At 34.5% G+C, this 19,027-nt stretch overlaps 1 protein-coding gene and 1 non-coding gene across 2 annotated transcripts; one reads left to right on the forward strand and one right to left on the reverse strand.

Moving 5' to 3' along the window:
- Positions 1-403: 403 nt before the first annotated feature.
- Positions 404-15,977, reverse strand: LOC136813363 (fibroblast growth factor receptor 2-like). The gene is made up of 13 exons (XM_067069872.1): positions 14,960-15,977; positions 11,556-11,897; positions 10,497-10,823; positions 9,204-9,530; positions 6,642-6,950; positions 5,887-6,092; positions 4,580-4,799; positions 3,877-4,178; positions 3,476-3,598; positions 3,134-3,207; positions 2,672-2,809; positions 2,217-2,322; positions 404-2,042 (listed from the first exon to the last, which is right to left on the reverse strand). The coding sequence occupies exons 1-13, from the start codon at positions 15,045-15,047 to the stop codon at positions 1,665-1,667; spliced, it is 2,940 nt and encodes a 979-aa protein (XP_066925973.1). The 5' UTR covers positions 15,048-15,977; the 3' UTR covers positions 404-1,664.
- A 2,494-nt stretch (positions 15,978-18,471) lies between these two features.
- On the forward strand, positions 18,472-18,543 carry Trnat-cgu (transfer RNA threonine (anticodon CGU)). Its single transcript has one exon. It is a non-coding gene; the product is annotated as a tRNA-Thr (tRNA).
- Positions 18,544-19,027: the final 484 nt, after the last annotated feature.

Genomic DNA, 19,027 nt, shown 5'->3' on the forward strand with positions numbered 1-19,027 from the left:
TTAACAATTTCTCAGCATGTACTTATTCTATAATAAAAAGCTATACACAGTCGAAAGGATATTTCCAAGGAGAATAATCTGATAGTGATAAATTGAAGATTTTAGAAACCTTGAAAAACGAAGAAGAAAAAAATATGATCACACTGAATACAGATTTTAAATTTAGGCATGGAGGTCATGCAACGAGAAATTACTGCAAATTTTTACGATGAAAAACCTCTTAAAAACCTCAGATCACTCCAAAATTTCGTTAAATCTTGCTCTTAACTCAGATGACCCCAGAAAAAGGATTAGACTTTGACGAAAAATAATCATTAAATAACAGAAAAATCCTGAAATAGTGAAGGACAACTCCTGAAAATCAAAAAGACTTGCGGTCAAAGAAAGATTGACAAAGCGTAACTGAGCTTTGAGAGTAAAATTCTTAACAAAATAATCGAAAAATTTATAAAAATATATAAAGTCAAAAAATAAAATTTGCTAGTAAAAATGTTTCTTTTTAAAAACTGTATAAACTATTGCCAAGTTGTATATTTCTTCTGAAAAGTTTCAGAAAATCTTCTTGACAAACTATATACAAATATGATTACTACCTGTCAGGTCAGAAAATTGTATTTTCCAAAATCTCTCTATCATATAAGCCCGTGTTTACTTCATAGCTCACTCAACCCTTTTCGGAAAAGAGAAATTCAGTTTTTAGAAATATATGAAATTCACAATATTGTAAAAGTGGGTACGCCCCTAAAGGTCGTCTACCGTAAATCCTCGAATAAGCGTCCCGCTTGAATAACCACCCCGCTCGAATAAGCGCCCCCCTTTTAGTTAAAATAATATTATAATAAGCGCCCCGCTCGAATAAGCGCCCAAGCACCCCCTCCAGGGAGGGGCGCTTATTCGAATATTGTTATTGATTGAATAAGATATTGAGTAGATACTTGTGACTTAAAAAGAAAGAAAGCGATTAAGAATAAAATGATAGAAATTGTCAATTGGATTTTTCCAATTTTTCTTTTATTCATCCTTTTTTGAAAAATCAACCCTTTGAAACAGTTAAGTTTAAACAGATTCCGAGTTTGTTGATATACAAATTTCTGAAATAAAAAAATAAGCGCCCCACTCGAATAAGCACCCCGCTTGAATAAGCGCCCCCTTAGAGCTTGAAAAATTAAATAAGCGCCCGGGCGCTTATTCGAGGATTTACGGTATCTTATTTTAAACCTTCTGCTATGTGCAAACTATAGACCCCTTCGTTCTTTTGAAAGGGTTTAGAGTAGTTCTTTTTAGATTCAAGAACTTGTATAAAATAAGGATTCAAGTCCTTACCCAATTAAATCGTAAACACTTTCATCTCTGAAATTTCCAAAACAATCCCACATTCTTGAATTCAGGAGATATTAATATTCATTCATTTAAGCAAAATTCTCCAAATTGCTAAAGCTATTAAACATTGGGCATTCTTACAGTGTAGTCTAGGGTTAAAAGATTCGGAAATCTTTTGCGCCCTCGAAAGTTTTGAAATCATCTTCATTTCAATGAACAAGTGCTATTCTATCATCAGGTTTCAGATCACAGTGCGTCTCTCACCAATGTATCGTTTGATTGATCTTCTTTTCTCCGCTACAGCGCGTCTTCTTGTTTTACTTTCTCTTATCAAGTCATTTTTATCAAGAAGGTTGAGACATTTGTGAGAGAAGACCCACTCGCTCTGATGGATGTTGGTTCGCATGGAACGAATGATTCGACGCCCCAGTTAAGCTTCGTTCCGAGAGGGCGGGTACTGAGTTGGTCCGCCCGCTCGGCATTGAATGATTAGAAGGACTCCTTAGTTTTGAGCGAGGTGTTTGCTGCACATGATGATTGCTGCCTAGCGTTCCACCGCCGCTGTGATTGTCTACCATATTTGATGGTTTATTGTTGACACTATTGATATGGTTACGCGTTAGAGTACCATGCGGCGTTGTTGCCGTGGAAACAGCCGATGAGTTTGAGCCATCGAAGTTGACGTATAAATGATCAGGATAGAAATTCATGTTGATCAGTTCCTGAAAAATTGAGAAAAAAATTAGCCATAAAATATTATACTCATTAAATGATTTCAAAATTATTTAAATGATACCATAAAAGCGGGTAAAATTTGCAAGATTTAAAGTGTAGCGAAAGATTAAGTCTATCTATACGTATAACGCTTCTACAGATTTCTAGCAACAATTGACTACCTTGTTATCAGCTTCGTCCATTAGTAATTGGCACTTGTTGATAAGATCGACAAACGAAGGGCGACGTCCTGGTGCCACACACCAACAATCCATCATTAATTGATATCTGAAAAATTGAGGTTAAAATAACGTAAAATATATATGTGCATTTTTCCAAACACAAAAATATCGGAGCTAAGGGCGTAACTTTATTAAATTTATAATTTTTCTTCTTCTTTTTTAATTCAGTTTTCCTAGCGAGGAATAACCACGAAAAACTGAAGAGAAACTATCGGGTTTTGGTATAAACGAACAACGAAAAATGCAGTACTTAATTTATTCGAACTTAAAACTCATTGTCACTAATTCAAGCTCAAATGCAAAACGCGAGTTTTTCGAATCACAGAAAATCTTTTATATGAACATTTCTCCTTGACGTGGAAAACTATAGAAAGTTAAAAAACTATTCAATTTACATTTCATCAGCGCAATGCTTCGGTTTATCCATCCGGTAACCATCTTGTAGAAAGCTGACCACTTCGTATGAATTCATACCAGGGTATGGTGATGCACCAAGTGTGATCAATTCCCAGAACACAACACCGAACGACCAGCTAAAAAGAAAGAATGGATCAACAAGTCAAAAACAAGAAACTGTTTTGGTTGCTATGACGTTTTTCTAAGAAAATTATTTGGCCGAATTATTTGGCCGACTAAAGTTTAGAGAAACTAAGTTGACATAGAAGTCACAGCAGCTGTCAATAGCAAAATACACTTAATAACCTTTGATAGGGGGGCTGGGTTCGAGTTTACTAGGAAGGAATAATATCGAAATTGTTATTATAGAATCAAGGTAACGAGTTCAAATATTTTGACGTCATTCGTACCTGGTAAACGCAACCTCAGTCTCCTATTGATAAAGATAACTAAAGTCTTACACGTCGCTTTTGGTAGTGGAAATACCATCTAGTAAAGATTCAATGGCCATCCATTTGATTGGGAACCGACCACCCTGAAACAAAATGAAATATGGAGAGAAACTTTATGAGAGGACAACACGTTAATAATAATGCACGAAATCGAAAAATTCTTTTAATTTCTTGGGACTTTAAAAAATTGAATTTTGGATTCTTAAAAATATTTTAACAATTCGGGACAAAGCGGATGAGATGATTTGTTGGGATGGGTTTCGTAGGATTTTGGACAGAACAGTAGATTTATTCATCGGTTGTTTGGAACACCTTAAAAATTATAAACAAGCTTTTTATAACTTCACTTACCGCTGATCGTTTCAGATAGTGATCTTCAACGTAAATATCACGAGCGAATCCAAAATCGCTGACTTTGCAAACTAACTGATCATCCACTAAGACGTTACGAGCAGCTAAATCACGGTGAATGACCTGGAAAAATGAACGAGAAGAATAACCTTATATATCGTGGCTGGGTTTTGATTGGATCCTATGGAAATCCCTGGAAAGAGCCTTTTTTCAGCGACTCTGTACATTAATTTAGATTTATAAAAAGGTTCGATTTGTCTTTACTCAGTAAAAATATTGGTCAAAATTAAAGTCATTTTCGTAAGACGTACAAATTTTGACTGTTGGTGACTCATAGTTCAACCGTTCATTTCGAAGAGTAAAATCCATATAATTTTCCAAAAGAGAAAAATGAAATTCACCTTCATAGAAGATAAATGATTCATTCCCTTTGCAACTTGCCATGCAAACGTCAGCAACATTTTGCTCGTTAAATTGGGTACCGCACCACCGTAACTTGTCCTATAGTAACGCTCGTAAATACCGCGACTGCTTCGTAAAAATCCTTGTAAATCACCGTTAGAGCAATATTCGACGATAACGTATAACGGATCGGCGTAAGTACAACAACCAAGAAGACCAACCACGTTCTGATGTTCGGGAATAAGTTTCAAAAGGTTCAGCTCTGCAATCAGGTCTTTGGTGGCTGCCTCGTTTGTGGTGTCTGGAAGAAAAGTTTGTTACTGATTTAAATAAAAGGGTGTAAAATGGCGAACAGAGAATATAGTACTTTGTGATATCATGTTCGTTATAGCTCACCAACCTAATAGGGATTCGTTTATCGTCGTGATTTCACTTCTTTAATATTTACTGTTTTTTTCTGTCAAAACCAATGAAATGTGACATCATAGATTTTCGGTAACGGTAAAATTGGTTTAAAATCACTAATCACAATATCGATGTGAAATTGATAGGAAGTAAAATAATATGCTCAAAATATTTTCTGTAGACGAGAACAATGGTTTTTTTTAGTCCGTTAAGAGACGCCTTTTGTCTGTTGTAATCAACAAGAAAGCTGACACCCGTCTATCACCGCGTCTATCGAAAAAAGGATAAGACATTTACCTCGGACAGTTTTAACAGCAACGGTGATTTGACCGACTGATCCTTTAATCCCTTGTGCTAAACCTCTCATGACAACTCCAAAAGCACCTGCACCTAGTACAGTGGTTATCGTCAAACGGTCGCGCGGAAATTCCCATTCGTCAGGTTGTCTCATCATCAATGGTTGCATTTCCATAGCAGCCGCGTGTCCATCCACCATTGATCGTTGTTGTGTTCCAGGCTAAAATGTGGAAAATATCAATTAGTAGGGGGAATTTTGTTCGATTTTTTGGAATCGCTCGACTGTTTTGTTAGAAGCACTTGTTATACATTTTTGGAAAGCTAAGGGGTAGGGGAATCGAAATTACTATGTTTCCAATTTTTTTTCGGTCACTTTGGTGTGATATTCGGACAAATATGACGGTCTCAGGCAAAAATCATAGGGTTAAAGATTAATGAAAATTTTAGCTCGAGAAAACGGAGACCTGTTGTATATTTTTGGAAAGCTCTCAAAAAATTAAGATTAGAGATATATTGCAAGTATAGGTGATTTCTGTACCTAACTCGAGATATTAACCCCTTGAAAACCGTTTTTCAGCCAGCCAGAAACAGCTATTTTGTCCAGTTTTTGCGCTTTTTGAAGCTCAATATCTCGAGTTAGGTACTGAAATCACCTATACTTGCAATATATCTCTAATCCTAATTTTTTGAGAGCTTTCCAAAAATATACAACAAGTCTCCGTTTTCTCGAGCTAAAATTTTCATTAATTTTTAACCCTATGATTTTTGCCTGAGACCGTCATATTTGTCCGAAATCACACCAAAGTGTCCGAAAAAAATTTGGAAACATAGTAATTTCGATTCCCCTACCCCTTAGCTTTCCAAAAATGTATAACAAGTGCTTCTAACAAAACAGTCATGCGATTTTACAAAATGCCCTCTACTAAATTAGTATGGAATTAAAATTTCAAATAAAGAATCGTTTCAATGTATTCCAATATAATGCACATGGAGCCAATGTCCCTTTCTGTGTACCTTTTTCATAGCACACTGGAAAAAAAATCTAAAAACCTCGGCTTGTGTTTGGAGTGTTAAAATGAACAGCCATAAACCATTTGCCAGGTCTATTGGAGATGACACCACAAACTGGCCAATTTCGGGCTCGGGATACCTGGAAATGGCTTTAGACTATTCCATTTCAACACCAAATCCATACCAGATTTTTAAATATTTTTCCTTTGGTGTTGTTCCTGTTAAATTGATTTTTTTTAAGGCAGAGTGAAAAAAAAAACAAAAAATACATAAGCAAATCAAATCATACTGCATACCGTAGTGCTTGGTGCGAAACTTGCGAAACTTTGTTGAGGAGGTGCAGTATCTTCTTTTTCACCTTTCTGCATTTTACGAACAAAGATACAAACACAAATGAAACCAACAACCAGAGCGATAAATACACCACCGAAAATCCCGATCATTGTCGTCATGTCTAGATTACCGAGAATTTGGTCGTCGGTTGTAGGCTCACTTGTCGGTACTATAAAAATAAAATTTGAATTTATAATTTGCGATTCAACTAATATTCATCATAAAAGGAAAGTCAAATTGACGTAGAAAATTTATCAGCGAGATAACCAGTTAATGGATGGCTAGAGAGGACTACTTTTGCAGAATGACGGGACAATTTCTGACATCGAGACACTTAGGGAGGTCAATTTTAAGTTTAGTAACCGTTATTTGAGTTATTTCTCTAGATTTTTAGCACTGTGGATGATGGTAAAGAGGTACTAAACACGAGGAGAAATTTACTCCAAATATGAAAAAGCTTTCATTCAGCTTACATATTATGATCTCTACCAATACATGATATGCACCATTGCAATGTCTTCCATGCACCCAACAGCTGATTGGTTGAAAGTGACGTATTGACTGATTAAACGTCACTTTCAACCAATCAGCTGTTGGGTCCTTAGAAGATATTGCAATGGTGCATATCATGAATTTGCATTTGTTTACGTTATCTCCGTAACACAATGTTATCTCTGTAATATTTGTATCCTCTAAAACACAAATGAACAATTCTTACCTCCATTATCCAAACCAATAGTTGTCAACGTGAAAATCTCACTGTAATCACTATCACCCTTGATATTCGATGCTCGTATCCTGAAATCATAAGACGTTCCTTTGACAAGGTTCTGTATGGTGTAACTATCAGCTTGTCGATCATACACTTCTACTGAAGACCAGTCTTTCAATGTTGAACTGTTCTTGTAATCAATTTTGACGGAAGTAACAGCCGAGCCACCATCATCGAGCACTTTCCAAAATAAAGTGACTTCATTTTCCTCAATTTTCGTATTCTCTTGGATAATGACTGGTGTGTCTGGAGGAGCTGCAATGAAGGATAAAAATATTTATCGTACAACCATCTCTTGTCGGTTTATGTTTTAAAATGTCATTGTCAATACACTCTAGAAAGATTTGAGATCAAATCACAGAGAGAGAGAGCTGATAGATTGTTGCTATTTAGACGGTTGCATTCGATTGTGTTTTATGATGTGACCTCCTACTATTACTAAAATGGTTGGACGGAATCCGAAACTACACTTCTAGATTTCAATTTTACGAAAATTCCTCTTTAAAGGAATTATCTTGGGAAAGTAAGCCTTAAAAGTAATTTCGTAGCACACTGGAATTACATCATTGTATAGCTGTTATAGCTGCCCACCATTTTGGAGTAAGGAAACACGAATCAGGAAGAAATTTCCTGTCCTGTCTTACATTACACTTTATCAAATCTCAGATAATCCAATGTATTTTAAGAGTGCATACTTGATATATTCTATTTTAAGGTTATATCAAAACTCTAGTTGCTTAACTTTGTCATTAAACGACTCCTTCTTTTAAAAGATGGACTCGAGCGAATATACTACGTGAATATAACGCATGTCAGAACACAGTACTATTTTCAATACCTCATCCGTCCAAAAATCGAAAGGAAAATCAAAGAAACTGCATAGCAAAAGGACCAAAAATGACGAAAATTAGTTTTTCATCAAATCTATTCGGGTGCTCTTCACTTTGGAATTGAATATGTTCCAAAGATCTGTTGAAACACGTGGGAGTCCATTGGATTAGTAAAATGAGAGAGAAAGCATAGTATTTAGGAAGGAGTGTTAAATAAATGATCTCCTTGTAAATAAATGGATCAGATATCACTAAAGCTTTTGACAAACTCAACTTTTCCGCCTACATGTTAACATAGCAAGTGCTTTCTTTCTTTATGGTGGTCATCTTAAGGGCTCTGACCATAGTCAGAAAATTAATTTTAGTATTTGAGCATAAAAGTTATGCTTTAGGTTCTTTAACACTTTCAACAAAGAATTACCTTTATAAATTGCTTTTTAATCAAATCCCTTCAGAGTAATTAAGAATTTAATTGCAGAAATGACGTTATGAACTTTAAAAAGACGTTAATAATATGTTGCATCACCTTCTTTTATAAAAAGTGCTAAGTTTTAATGGGTAATTAACCTTTTTGTTTCAAAATTTCTTTACACTGTCCGGAAAGAATTGAACTATTTTAAATTTTGCGGAAAATATTTCTAAAAAGATGTGTCAAAAGTTATGACTGTTTTTTTAAGCAAAATCCAGTTGAAAAATTGATGAAAAACCACTATTTCGAAGATTTCGAGACAAAGAAGCATTTACAAAAATTTTCCGCAAAAATTTTTATTGTTCGGTAAAGGATACACCATCTACTGCGAAAATTTTTTCAAAATGTTTTTCCTTCGCCGAAACTAAGCTCTTCAAAGATGAAATACTCTTCCTCGCAAAAGTCTTCATTTTCTTCTTCATCAAAATTTTTCAATGCAATTTTTGAATTTTCAGACTCAGGAATAGTTTGTCTAACAGAAAATGTATAACATGCCATAGTTTTGTTGGTTACATCAGTCAGAAAACACATTTTAAACACGGCAATTATGAAAAATTCACTATGGTCAGAGCCCTTAAGAAAGGAATTTTCCGACTGACCCCTACAAGTTTGCATAGTTTACGTCTCAATGTTCAATAAGGATTGAATCGTCTGTTTGGATTGATTGTGAAATTCGATCACTCAATGAGAAGAGCGGGGTAAAGTTATTACTGTAATTTGAAATTTGTGACATGACGAAGAATACTTTTTTTACCTTTATCCCTTGTATGAGGCCCCTGATCGGTTTGCGGGATCTCGTAATTAGGAAACCCTTTTCCAACGTGATTACGTGATTTTGAAAGAAAAAAAATTTGTGATTGCGTGATTAGAGGTCAAAACGTGATCGTGATTTGAACAATTTTTGAGCCGTGATGCGTGATTTGGACTTTTTCAAAGGGATGCGTGATTATCCAATTCTTTTGCTGATTTGCGTGATCGTGGTTGAAGACGAAAAATTGCGTGATATCGTGATCAAGGTTACCGCTTGGGGAGCCTCTTGTATGTTTACGGCGAAGGTTTCCGGAATATCATTTTCGAATGAAAGTAAAGCATTAAAAATGGCTGAATCTATTCTGATCATAATAGTCGAGAAAATTGACAAACGATGATGCATTTCTTAGATGTTTGAAAATATTACAAAGGTGTCTTTAACCACAAGACGAGCCTCACCTTTTCCTTCTAATTGGATCTCCAGTTGTGTTGATTCTAAATCATTTGTTGACGCAATGCAAATATATTTGCCATGATGCGATTTCTTGATCTTTGAAATGGTCAAGCGGGAGCTACCAATTTCGCTAACACTATCATAAACTGTTTTAGAGATTTTGAAATCGTCTATATGTTCAGTCGGATGCATAAGATTACTTTTGGGTGTGTCTGGGTACACCCTCCATGTGAAATCCATACTAGGGTAACCTTTTGCTTTACATTCTAAGAACCCGTTTACAACGCCGACGTCTATGTTGAAGACTCGCCGACTGAAAATAAGTGGCGGCTCTAAAAGAAAAATGTGTAAAATTTTAAATCATAAAACTGCGAAAGCTTAATTTTTAAAAATTTTTGACTACACAATAAAGGCTTAAATAAAACTTTCGCGAAACTCTCTGCTGACGAAAAATAAATGGGTTTCACAATTGTAGCTTCGAGAAATTTTCCTTTAATCCTATGAAAAAGGTTTTTAACTTTTGGCCAACAACTTAACTTTAACTCATGACGAAACAAGTAATACTTTAATGAACCTACCTATTTATAAAACGAATAATTAGAGTTTAATGGAAGTAATGCATAATTTTAAATTTCGATTTATATATCTATTGGAACGGAGAAAGCAATTAAGAAACGCATCGATGTTTAACGGTGAAAGAAAAATCATGAAAATCTGTCGAGTATAAGTTGAAAAAATGAAGGAAAACCGTTTTACGCCGGTTTTCGGCTGTTCCGGCGATTTTTAAGGAGTTCCGGATTCAAAGGATGATTTTTTTGGAAATCAAACGATGCTAAGTTTTGGGCATCATCATAAAGAACATTTTTCTGTAAAGAAACAATTAAATAAGTTGAAAAAAATGTGACGGAAATGTGAAAAAAACGACGATTTCCGGCACATTTCCGGTTCTACAGACCGGAAAAAATTTTTTTTCGGCAAACGGTTTTCGACACCTTTTCGGCAGTACTAATGTGCATCTATGTGCAAAAAATCGCAAAAAACTAATGATAAAATCTCGAGAAAATCTCAAAAAACCGCTTTTTTCGGGACATTTCCGGTTCTACGGTTTTTTTTTCGAAAATCGGGCTCCGTCACATTCGAGGGTTTATAGTAATGCACCTTTGTGCAAAAAATCAGAAAAATTGAATGAGCCAATCTCGAGAAAAGTTGGTAACTAACGAACGAACGAACGAACTAACTAACGAACACGGGTTAATTTATAGGACCTCCACCCCACCGGGGTAGGTCCAACAACTTACTTCTCATTCGAGCTGCCATCACTTTAGTTAACTCACCACCGATATTCTTGGCCATGCATTGGTACTGGCCCACGTCTTGTTCCGAAAAATTCGTAAAAGTCAACGTCACTCGTCTTATGTACGTCGTTAAGGGGCCAGGACCAGGGATTTTCTTAGGTTTCGAAGTCCCTATCTTGACATTACTAGACATGGTACCAGAAAGTTTAGTCCACGTTATGTTAAAGTCTGATAAAGCTTGTGATTCACAAAACGGTATCTTGACGTTCGTACTTTCGCCTTTCTTTAGCAGTAATCCATTGATACTTAAGTCAATTACAGATGGTTGGCCTATAAGGAAGTAAGAAGAATGGTGAAATTGAAATTATGCTGCAATCATGGTCATAATATTTGAGAAAAAAGGGAAATTCCCACGAAATCTTATAACCACAAACGATTTGAAAGCGCTCTAAATTAGGTTGGAAGGGTAGAGTTCTAACTCTGAGTTTTAACGCCCGAACTTTAAATTGCTAAATACGAGGAACCAAAACTCTCGACATATTTTGACCGAGATTGTGGATGCAGAAATTCTCTTCTGTACAATACTTAGGCTGCTTGTAACCTACAATGACATGGAAGTAAAACTCAAATCAAAAAAACTTGTTTATTCCATCCGGGCTCCATATGGTCCCGAGCGAGAGTCTTTCCCCTTCCACTTTTGCAAATCATAAGGCTTATAAATTATTTTTAATTTGTTACTTAATTGAAAGAACTGGATGTGCTTCAGAACAAAGAATTACAACTCTTTTCTGTCAAGCGCATCAATACGATCCAATACGATGGTTCTTTTTCGCATTATATTTGCTGCTAACTAGCCATTGTAGCGACTGAGCCTTTTTTAGGATATTTAACCCTGCGCTTGATTTAAGGCTCCTTTTTGAACTTTTGAAATTTAAGTCATTGTTGACCTTCGTTTCAGTTAAATTTCTTTAATTTCGTTACTAACCAGGTCGAACTACCGAGACAATGTCTTACAAAGCCAGGTCAACGAATCAGGGGTGCAATCAAATAAAAGACACTAACCAACAATGTGGACATCATAAGCCGCCATTGTTTTGACTTTCAATCCTGTTTTACCACCTGTCGTTTCTTCATATACAATATCGCAAGTCCATTTGCCACTGTCTGTTAATTTGGAATCTTTTATCCTCAATGAAGTCCCTTTTATCCTTTGAAGTCGATTTTCAAAGTATTCACTATGAATAGTCTCTTTGCCCTCTTCATACGTATAGACGTCAGTACGTATGCGGTTATCATTCGTGTATGCGTCCGTGTACCAAAACACGGTTGCAAAACGTCCTCCCGTTTCATTACGGCACGGTAAGTCGAACGCTTTACCCGATGCGAAGTATAAAGTTGCACGGTCTAAAATGAGAAAAAAGTACTTTATTAGTTTCTGTCAGCACTATTTTTAAAAATAATAAAAGCGATTATGCGAAGCTCAACACTTAGTGTTTTGAGTACTTTGGTGACAACAGCAGTCTATGCTCGCTTACCCAGCTGCATTGATTAGTCATAGGAAGGACGAAACACGTGTCTGCGAATAGTTATAAAAATAATAAAGTGCGCAGTTGAAGTGAACGTTTGATCACGAACTGAAGTATCTTTATCTCTCTACAATCCCTAACAAAAGGTCTGAAGACTTTTTAACATTCCCCTTAGAATAACGAAACAATTCTCATCCATTTAACTAGTTCTAGCAAAACCTGCTTGAAGAAAAAAACTTCGGCTCTGACAAAAAGGTCTATAGACTTTTTAAAAAAACCACCCGAATTTAAACCAAAATCACTTAATTGTAATAAGACAGTTTCGGATTGGGTAAAAATGGGTTTTGAAAGTTTTACTTAGACCTTTTTCATTGATTTTTGAAAAGTCCACAACCTTTTTTAAAGGGTTGTAATGCCTGGATACGTATCGAGTTATCAAATGATACACATTTTTGAGGAATATTGAATGAATTTTTTTCGGCTGTTGATAGTGGATTCTGCAGAATAATCAAAAAAGGTTGGTCATAAGTGTAAGGAAAAATGACGTGTTAAATGACATGGCTTGATGACCAAAATATTATAAGGAAAACAAACAAATAAAAGCCACGATAAAAATATATCATGTTTTTGATTTGAAAAGAAACATTAGGACTATGATTATAACTGACACCTCAATAATATTGTAATGATCAATGTTTTTTCTACGTTTTTTGAAAAATGAGATCTTCGGGTAGTATTTAGTTAGTCAAGAGAACAAAGAGCCAAAGAAATGTGTTCAAAACCATTTACTAGGCCCAAGTTTGAGCAAACATTTTCAAAATTTTCATTTGACACAAAAATACAACACAACAAAGAAACATCGTCCTAATTGAGAAAATAACCTGGAGATTTCATCTCTTTGGAAAAATACACCGAATCGAACCCTCACCGGGAAAAATAAACAAAAAATCGAATTTGAAATCACTACCCAAACATAAAGGCTTAAAAGTTTTACTGAGTCAACGAGAGTATCCAATTAAAACTTATTGGAAATTCATAGGATTGGAGTTAGAAGAAATAACTTCACAAAGAAATGGAATGAGAGACACTTGAAAAACCTTCATTTTAGAGGCGAGGTGCTTGAAACAAAACGTCAACAGAACGCATCAATTTCAAATACCTTTAACATTCTTTTTTCTCAATTTACTTACGTGTCTAAAGTTTTGAATTTGACAAAAGAGACAAAATAGGGGTTCAGTTTCAAAGGGGTATAGTAGGTGTAAGGGGGACACAACTAATAAATCACAAAATATACGCTTTTTTATGAGAACAATTTTATGAGAAAATGAGACTTTAATTTGGCCAAAATTTAAGAACAAATCTAAGAACAAACTTCTCTGCCTTATATGTCATAAATGTGCTCAAAAAATACTGATTTACAACCAAATCATATAGTAATAAGGACAAATTTGTAAGAATTTTAAGCCTGAAAATCACTAAAAATAAAGCAAAGCTAAAACTTTATAGGTTCTTGTAAAAAAAGCGTGTGCAATCATAATGTTTTGAGGCAGCATTCTCAATTGTTGCAATGAAATTTGAAGAGCTTTTAAAGACAAGCAGCTACGTGACAGTGTCTGATTTTTAAATTTGAATGACACCCTATCGACGATTTATCAACTTTTAAGAAAATTCCAAGTAGCTTCATTTTTGAATTGTTTGTGACTCCAGTGACAAAAAGGTCTATTTCATGGGCTACACTATACTAACAGGAACAACTCCATAAAAAGGTAATAAATTCTACATTATCGAAATATTCCACCTGTCAACGATTTAACTAAAGTTACAGCTATAAAGCTTTTAAGAAATAAACTTTGAACAAGTCCTTTTTCTGCATCGAAAATGTTATAACGCAGGGCGAAGAGTTGTTGACGCGGAAAAACATTTTCAAAATAATTTAACACATAATGTATTGATATATTGCCTAATATATCTAAGAATCAATTCGTTAAAGATCCCTGTAGCTTAAATAGCCAATGAATGAAAGCAAGTTATTAAAGCTTTTAAGGTCAAAATCTATAAGGATTGAAATATTATTAGAGATTACTATAAGCCGAGTCATAAGAGAGATAAAGGCTCTGGGAGTCAAAGGAGAACAGTAAAGAAAAATTTAATATCACAACACCTTGTAGCATGAGAGAATGTTAACAAAATATTGACTGAAATTACAAATGGAATAGTTATCTGATGAAACAGGAGGTAATTGAAAAATACCAGTTGTGAAAAATAAAACAAAGCAAAAATTGAAAAAGGCAGAACAAAATCCGGCGTCAAAATGGCTCATGAACGAGAAAAAATCTATGATTTGATCGCAGTAGAGTCAACACATTATGAATTTCTATCAGACACCCCCTTCTCACAGACCCACTGGGAGGAAAATTATCCTTCAATTTTTGGCCCCACTGAAAATAATTAAATAAACCAATCTTCACTGCAAAACATTGTGCTATTTTTCCCATCCCCACTGGACTTTCTGACTTGAAAACAAAAGAATTCAAATCCCCAGCCATAAAAAATATGCGAATCCTATCGGGTCTGTGAGAAGGGGGTGTTATCAGGGTGTCAGCGATATCACTATTAGAAAATCAGTGTAGGCACAACCAACTGATTACTTATCATGAAGACTTCAAATATATATTTACATTTTGAGCCAAAAGTTTCCTTCAAAACACACCCTATCTAAAATCCACACAGGTACAACTTTAGATTTACTGTCTTTCCTCAAACGTAAATCATCAATCTGAAGTAAGATGTCTTATCTTGGCAATTTTCTTTGGCAAAAAGTGTCAGTAAAATTTTTCACCATAAAAACATCGAGGAATTTCTTAGCAATAGGAAAATCTCGGTTAAAGCATTTTTGACCAGATGTTTTCTAAAGATAAAGGAGGATTGAATCTTTCTTACCTGCTTGCGTATTAGCCACTACCAGTTGGAATAATTTCAAACAAAGCAGATAAAGTGAAAGAGCTGTGTGACGGTGAAATCCATTCATCGTGAGTTGTAAGATGTAAATAATGTCCAATGTGTCCAATAAATAATATGCACGATTTAATAATATTTCAAGAAGCTTTATACTTGAAAAAAAAGATTTGAAGTTATTGAAAGTTATTTCAAAGGGACTTTTAATTTCCCAAAAAGTTCGTATACGTGTAGAGCTGACTCAAGCATCAATTCTAATCAAATCTCCATCGATGATATTATACGTGAAATTTTATGTTCAAGCGAGTGTAATACTATTGAAAATCCATTGAAAAATTATACCCTTTCAACAACAGTAAATATTTTGTAATTAAAGTATTCCTTATATAATCTGGTGACGTTTCAATAGATGCCAATTTATAGTATCAATTTTTTATCAATGCTTGGTGTTTGTTTGGTATATATACAAAATGTGTCAATTTCGTCGATAATTTCCAATTAGTAATTTGTGATCAATCAATAGTAATTACCGTTGTATCATTGATGATAAATCATAAATCAAGAATAAATATAAAATCAAAAGGACCCAATCAAGAGCCGCGAGTAAACAAATTTCCAAGTCGAAATCGATAATCATTAATAATTTGGATAGTATCCAATATTGTAAATTTTGATCAAAAATCAAAAAGATAAATTTGATACGATCAAAAATAATGTCAAATGACTTTTGTAACCAATTACATTTTATTGTCCAGTTCTTTTTGTAGCTTCTACCCGAAGTTTATATCACCATAAAATTCAAAACATTTTGAAATATTACGTCCAATAAATGATAAATATAATTTTAATGAACCATGACGAAACGTAAAAATCCTTCTCTCAACTTTAAAAATGTTTTTTTTTTCACATCGCCATCAAGTTAAAAAAATTCGATCGTTTATAATATTATCAACTCCGTCACTCGTGCTTATTTCTCTCCCCGTTCTAACATTTTTCGCCGTTTATCATTATAAAAGTTTTGTTGATATAAGACAGTGGTTTTGGTGTTATCAAAACAAAGTTTCGGAGTATCGAGTATCAAGTTGACAATAAGTCCATCTAACGTTTAATAGACATTCATAGAGGGTTGTAACCCTTTTGAAGTGCTTTGTCCTTTTGTATTTTTTTATGGATGCGATGTTAGTGAGATGTTGTGAAGAGAAATATGTTAGGACTTTGATTTTGTTTTATAGGAATAAATACAGTTATCGAGAATTTCTTTCTTAAAATGTTTGGTGACTATTATAGTGAATTTTGTCAAATTGTAATTTCGACAGTTAACTTTTTTAATTCGATCTTCAAGGGATCAAAGATTTTACTAATATTCAATATTGGTCGAAATCCCGGAAATAGTAAAGTTTCATGGAATTAATCGAATCACAGAAAATGATCCTTTACGACTCTCTTTTTGATTCGATAGATAGATATCGAGTAAATTAAGGTGGCAATACTTTATTATCAACTAACGTCTTGCATGCTTACGTATAAAACTCAATTGCCATACTCAAAGTTAGAAAAAGAATAAAAAACAAATAATTTCGCTTACCTTACGATGCAACATGGTCACGCAACAATAGTCGTTAATTGACTGACGAAAGCAATGTCTCCCTTCTCAAAAACGTTGTTACTATAAAATTGAAAAAGATCATTAGTACCGTTCTAAAACATTTTCTTATAAAAAGAGCAACCAATTTTTACCTGAAAGTGCCGTCGATGGAGGGAAATTCGTGCCGCTCTGTGTCGATGGGATTCATACAGTACACGCTTTTTTTATAAGAATGGTGTTTTTCTATTCATTATGAATATTCTTAACTTTTTGGGAAAAATCAACCTGAAATATTCTTACGGTATTCTTAGGTTTAGATCCAATCACAGCCAAAATCTAGCATGTAATACATACCTCAAGCAAAAAATTGACATTTTTATGGAACTTTTTAGCATTGCTGGGTAATAGTTGGCAATTTAATGCCAAAATGCTCTAAAAATTGCATTCTTAGCTTCACTTACCAAATTCCATGATGGTGATCTCGATGGTGATAGCTCGATGGTGAGATTCTTAGCCTTATTCTTAATTTTTTGGCCAATTTCATCATAAATATTCTTATAAAGTATATAGTCACATCACTGGCAAAAAGGGAGAGGAAACTCCAAAAAAAAACCATTTTTAGGCACTTTTTGGCTCAAATTTCCCAACAAGTTTTTTTTCGAAAATCGGACTCTATCAGATTTAAAACAGCACCATTTTACATCAGTGTGCAAAAAATCAGAAAAATCACCAAGTCAATCGATAGAAATGCTCATTTTCCCTAAAAATGACGAAAGGGAAATTCCCCAAAAAGAGAATCCGATTTTTACGGTCAAAAAAAGTTTTTCCGAAAAAAACAGCTTCAGCCACTGCTCAGAGATCCTTGCCCTTTATCTTTATGCAAAAAATCTGAAAAAATAAATGAAGCAATTTCAAACATGGCCCAAATTTGCCCAAAAACTATTTTTTTCCAATAACGGGCTCCGTCACTTATTGGGTACTGTCATTTTGCATCACTATAGGTACAAAAAATCAGAATAAAATAATGGGCCAATCCCGAGCTGGTACACAAACTTTCGCGAGGTCGGAAAAATCGCAAAATTAGCGACATTTACTTTCGCGAATTTTAGGAAAAAATTATTTCGCGAGCATAAACTTTCGCAAATTGTTGGATAAAAATGAGAATTTTCAAATAAAAATTGCCTTAGAAGTGAAAAATATGACTTAAATCCGACTTTAAAAAGGCATTAAGAATTAAAGGATAATAGTATGCCGAAAATTTTATTTTTATTACGTTTTCGAGGTCTTACAGATTTCCAAGTTTTTTGAGAATTTCCCTGTTATAATTTTCAAAGACATTTACTTTCGCGAAAAGGGGCCGAAATTCGCGAAAATCGCGAAGGTTTCTTCTCGCGAAAGGTTGTACGCCTAAAGTAACAGACAAAACGGACGGACGAACGAACAAAGGTTAATTTAAAGGACCTCTGAGGTGGGTCCAAAAACAAACTAAACTGAAAAACACTTTCCACAGTTTTCACGTTAAAAACACTTTCAATTTCAATATTCTTCAAATTATAATTCCCTTTCACTTTCAATATTCCTCACATTGAAAGAACCTTTACGACGATTTCATCCAATTTAATTAAAACCATTTAGGTACTCCACTCTTCACGTTAAGAACACTTACAACATTTTTCCCATGGAAAAACATATTCCATATTCTTCACATTGAAAATCACTGATCAAAATTTGTCGCTCTATTTGTCTATTGTACATATAGGATTCTAAAGTCGGAAAATCTCAGATGAATTAAACCAATTACAAAACTGTCAATCAAACTATCATCTTGTCAATCATCCCACAATAAGATTGGATGAATTCTTATTGTGGCATGATTGACAAATCCATAATTTGATTGACAGAATAGTTCGCCGGCGCAGTGGCCAAGTGGTAAGGCGTCTGTCTCGTAAACAGAAGATCGCGAGTTCGACCCTCGTCTGTGCCTTTCACTCTTTGGACTGGATAGCCAATTCTCACAGGGAAGGTATTAATAAATAATATTTATATCAATTCTTGGTAGAAAAAAGTAGGACCCTGAAAAACAAAATTTTGATCTTTTTATCAAGACAGTCGAATCCGGACACAAAGCGACGCATTCCTCTACCCCATTTCTCCGAATAGACCTTCGCTCGTAAAACTTGTATCGTTGTATCCCATTTAAAAAATGATGAAATTTTTATATTTTCATCCGGCTGTTCCGAACGCCTGTCTGTTAGGTACCCGAGAGTAAATCGCGAAACCTAAAAGATATATACTTTTTTTTTATAAGAACAATTTTATAAGAACAATGAGGCTCAAAAATGACAAAAAATAAGAACAATTTAAGAACAGTGGAGAGGCTGAAGTTAGAGAGTTATAGCAAAAAGAATCTTCTTATTGTCTTATAAAAAAATAAGTGTAGGTCCGCTATTGGGCCCGGCGGGGGGGGG

This window comes from Clytia hemisphaerica, unplaced genomic scaffold, assembly GCF_902728285.1.
Source record: "Clytia hemisphaerica strain Z4C2 unplaced genomic scaffold, Clytia hemisphaerica genome assembly, whole genome shotgun sequence".
NCBI lineage: Eukaryota > Metazoa > Cnidaria > Hydrozoa > Leptothecata > Clytiidae > Clytia > Clytia hemisphaerica.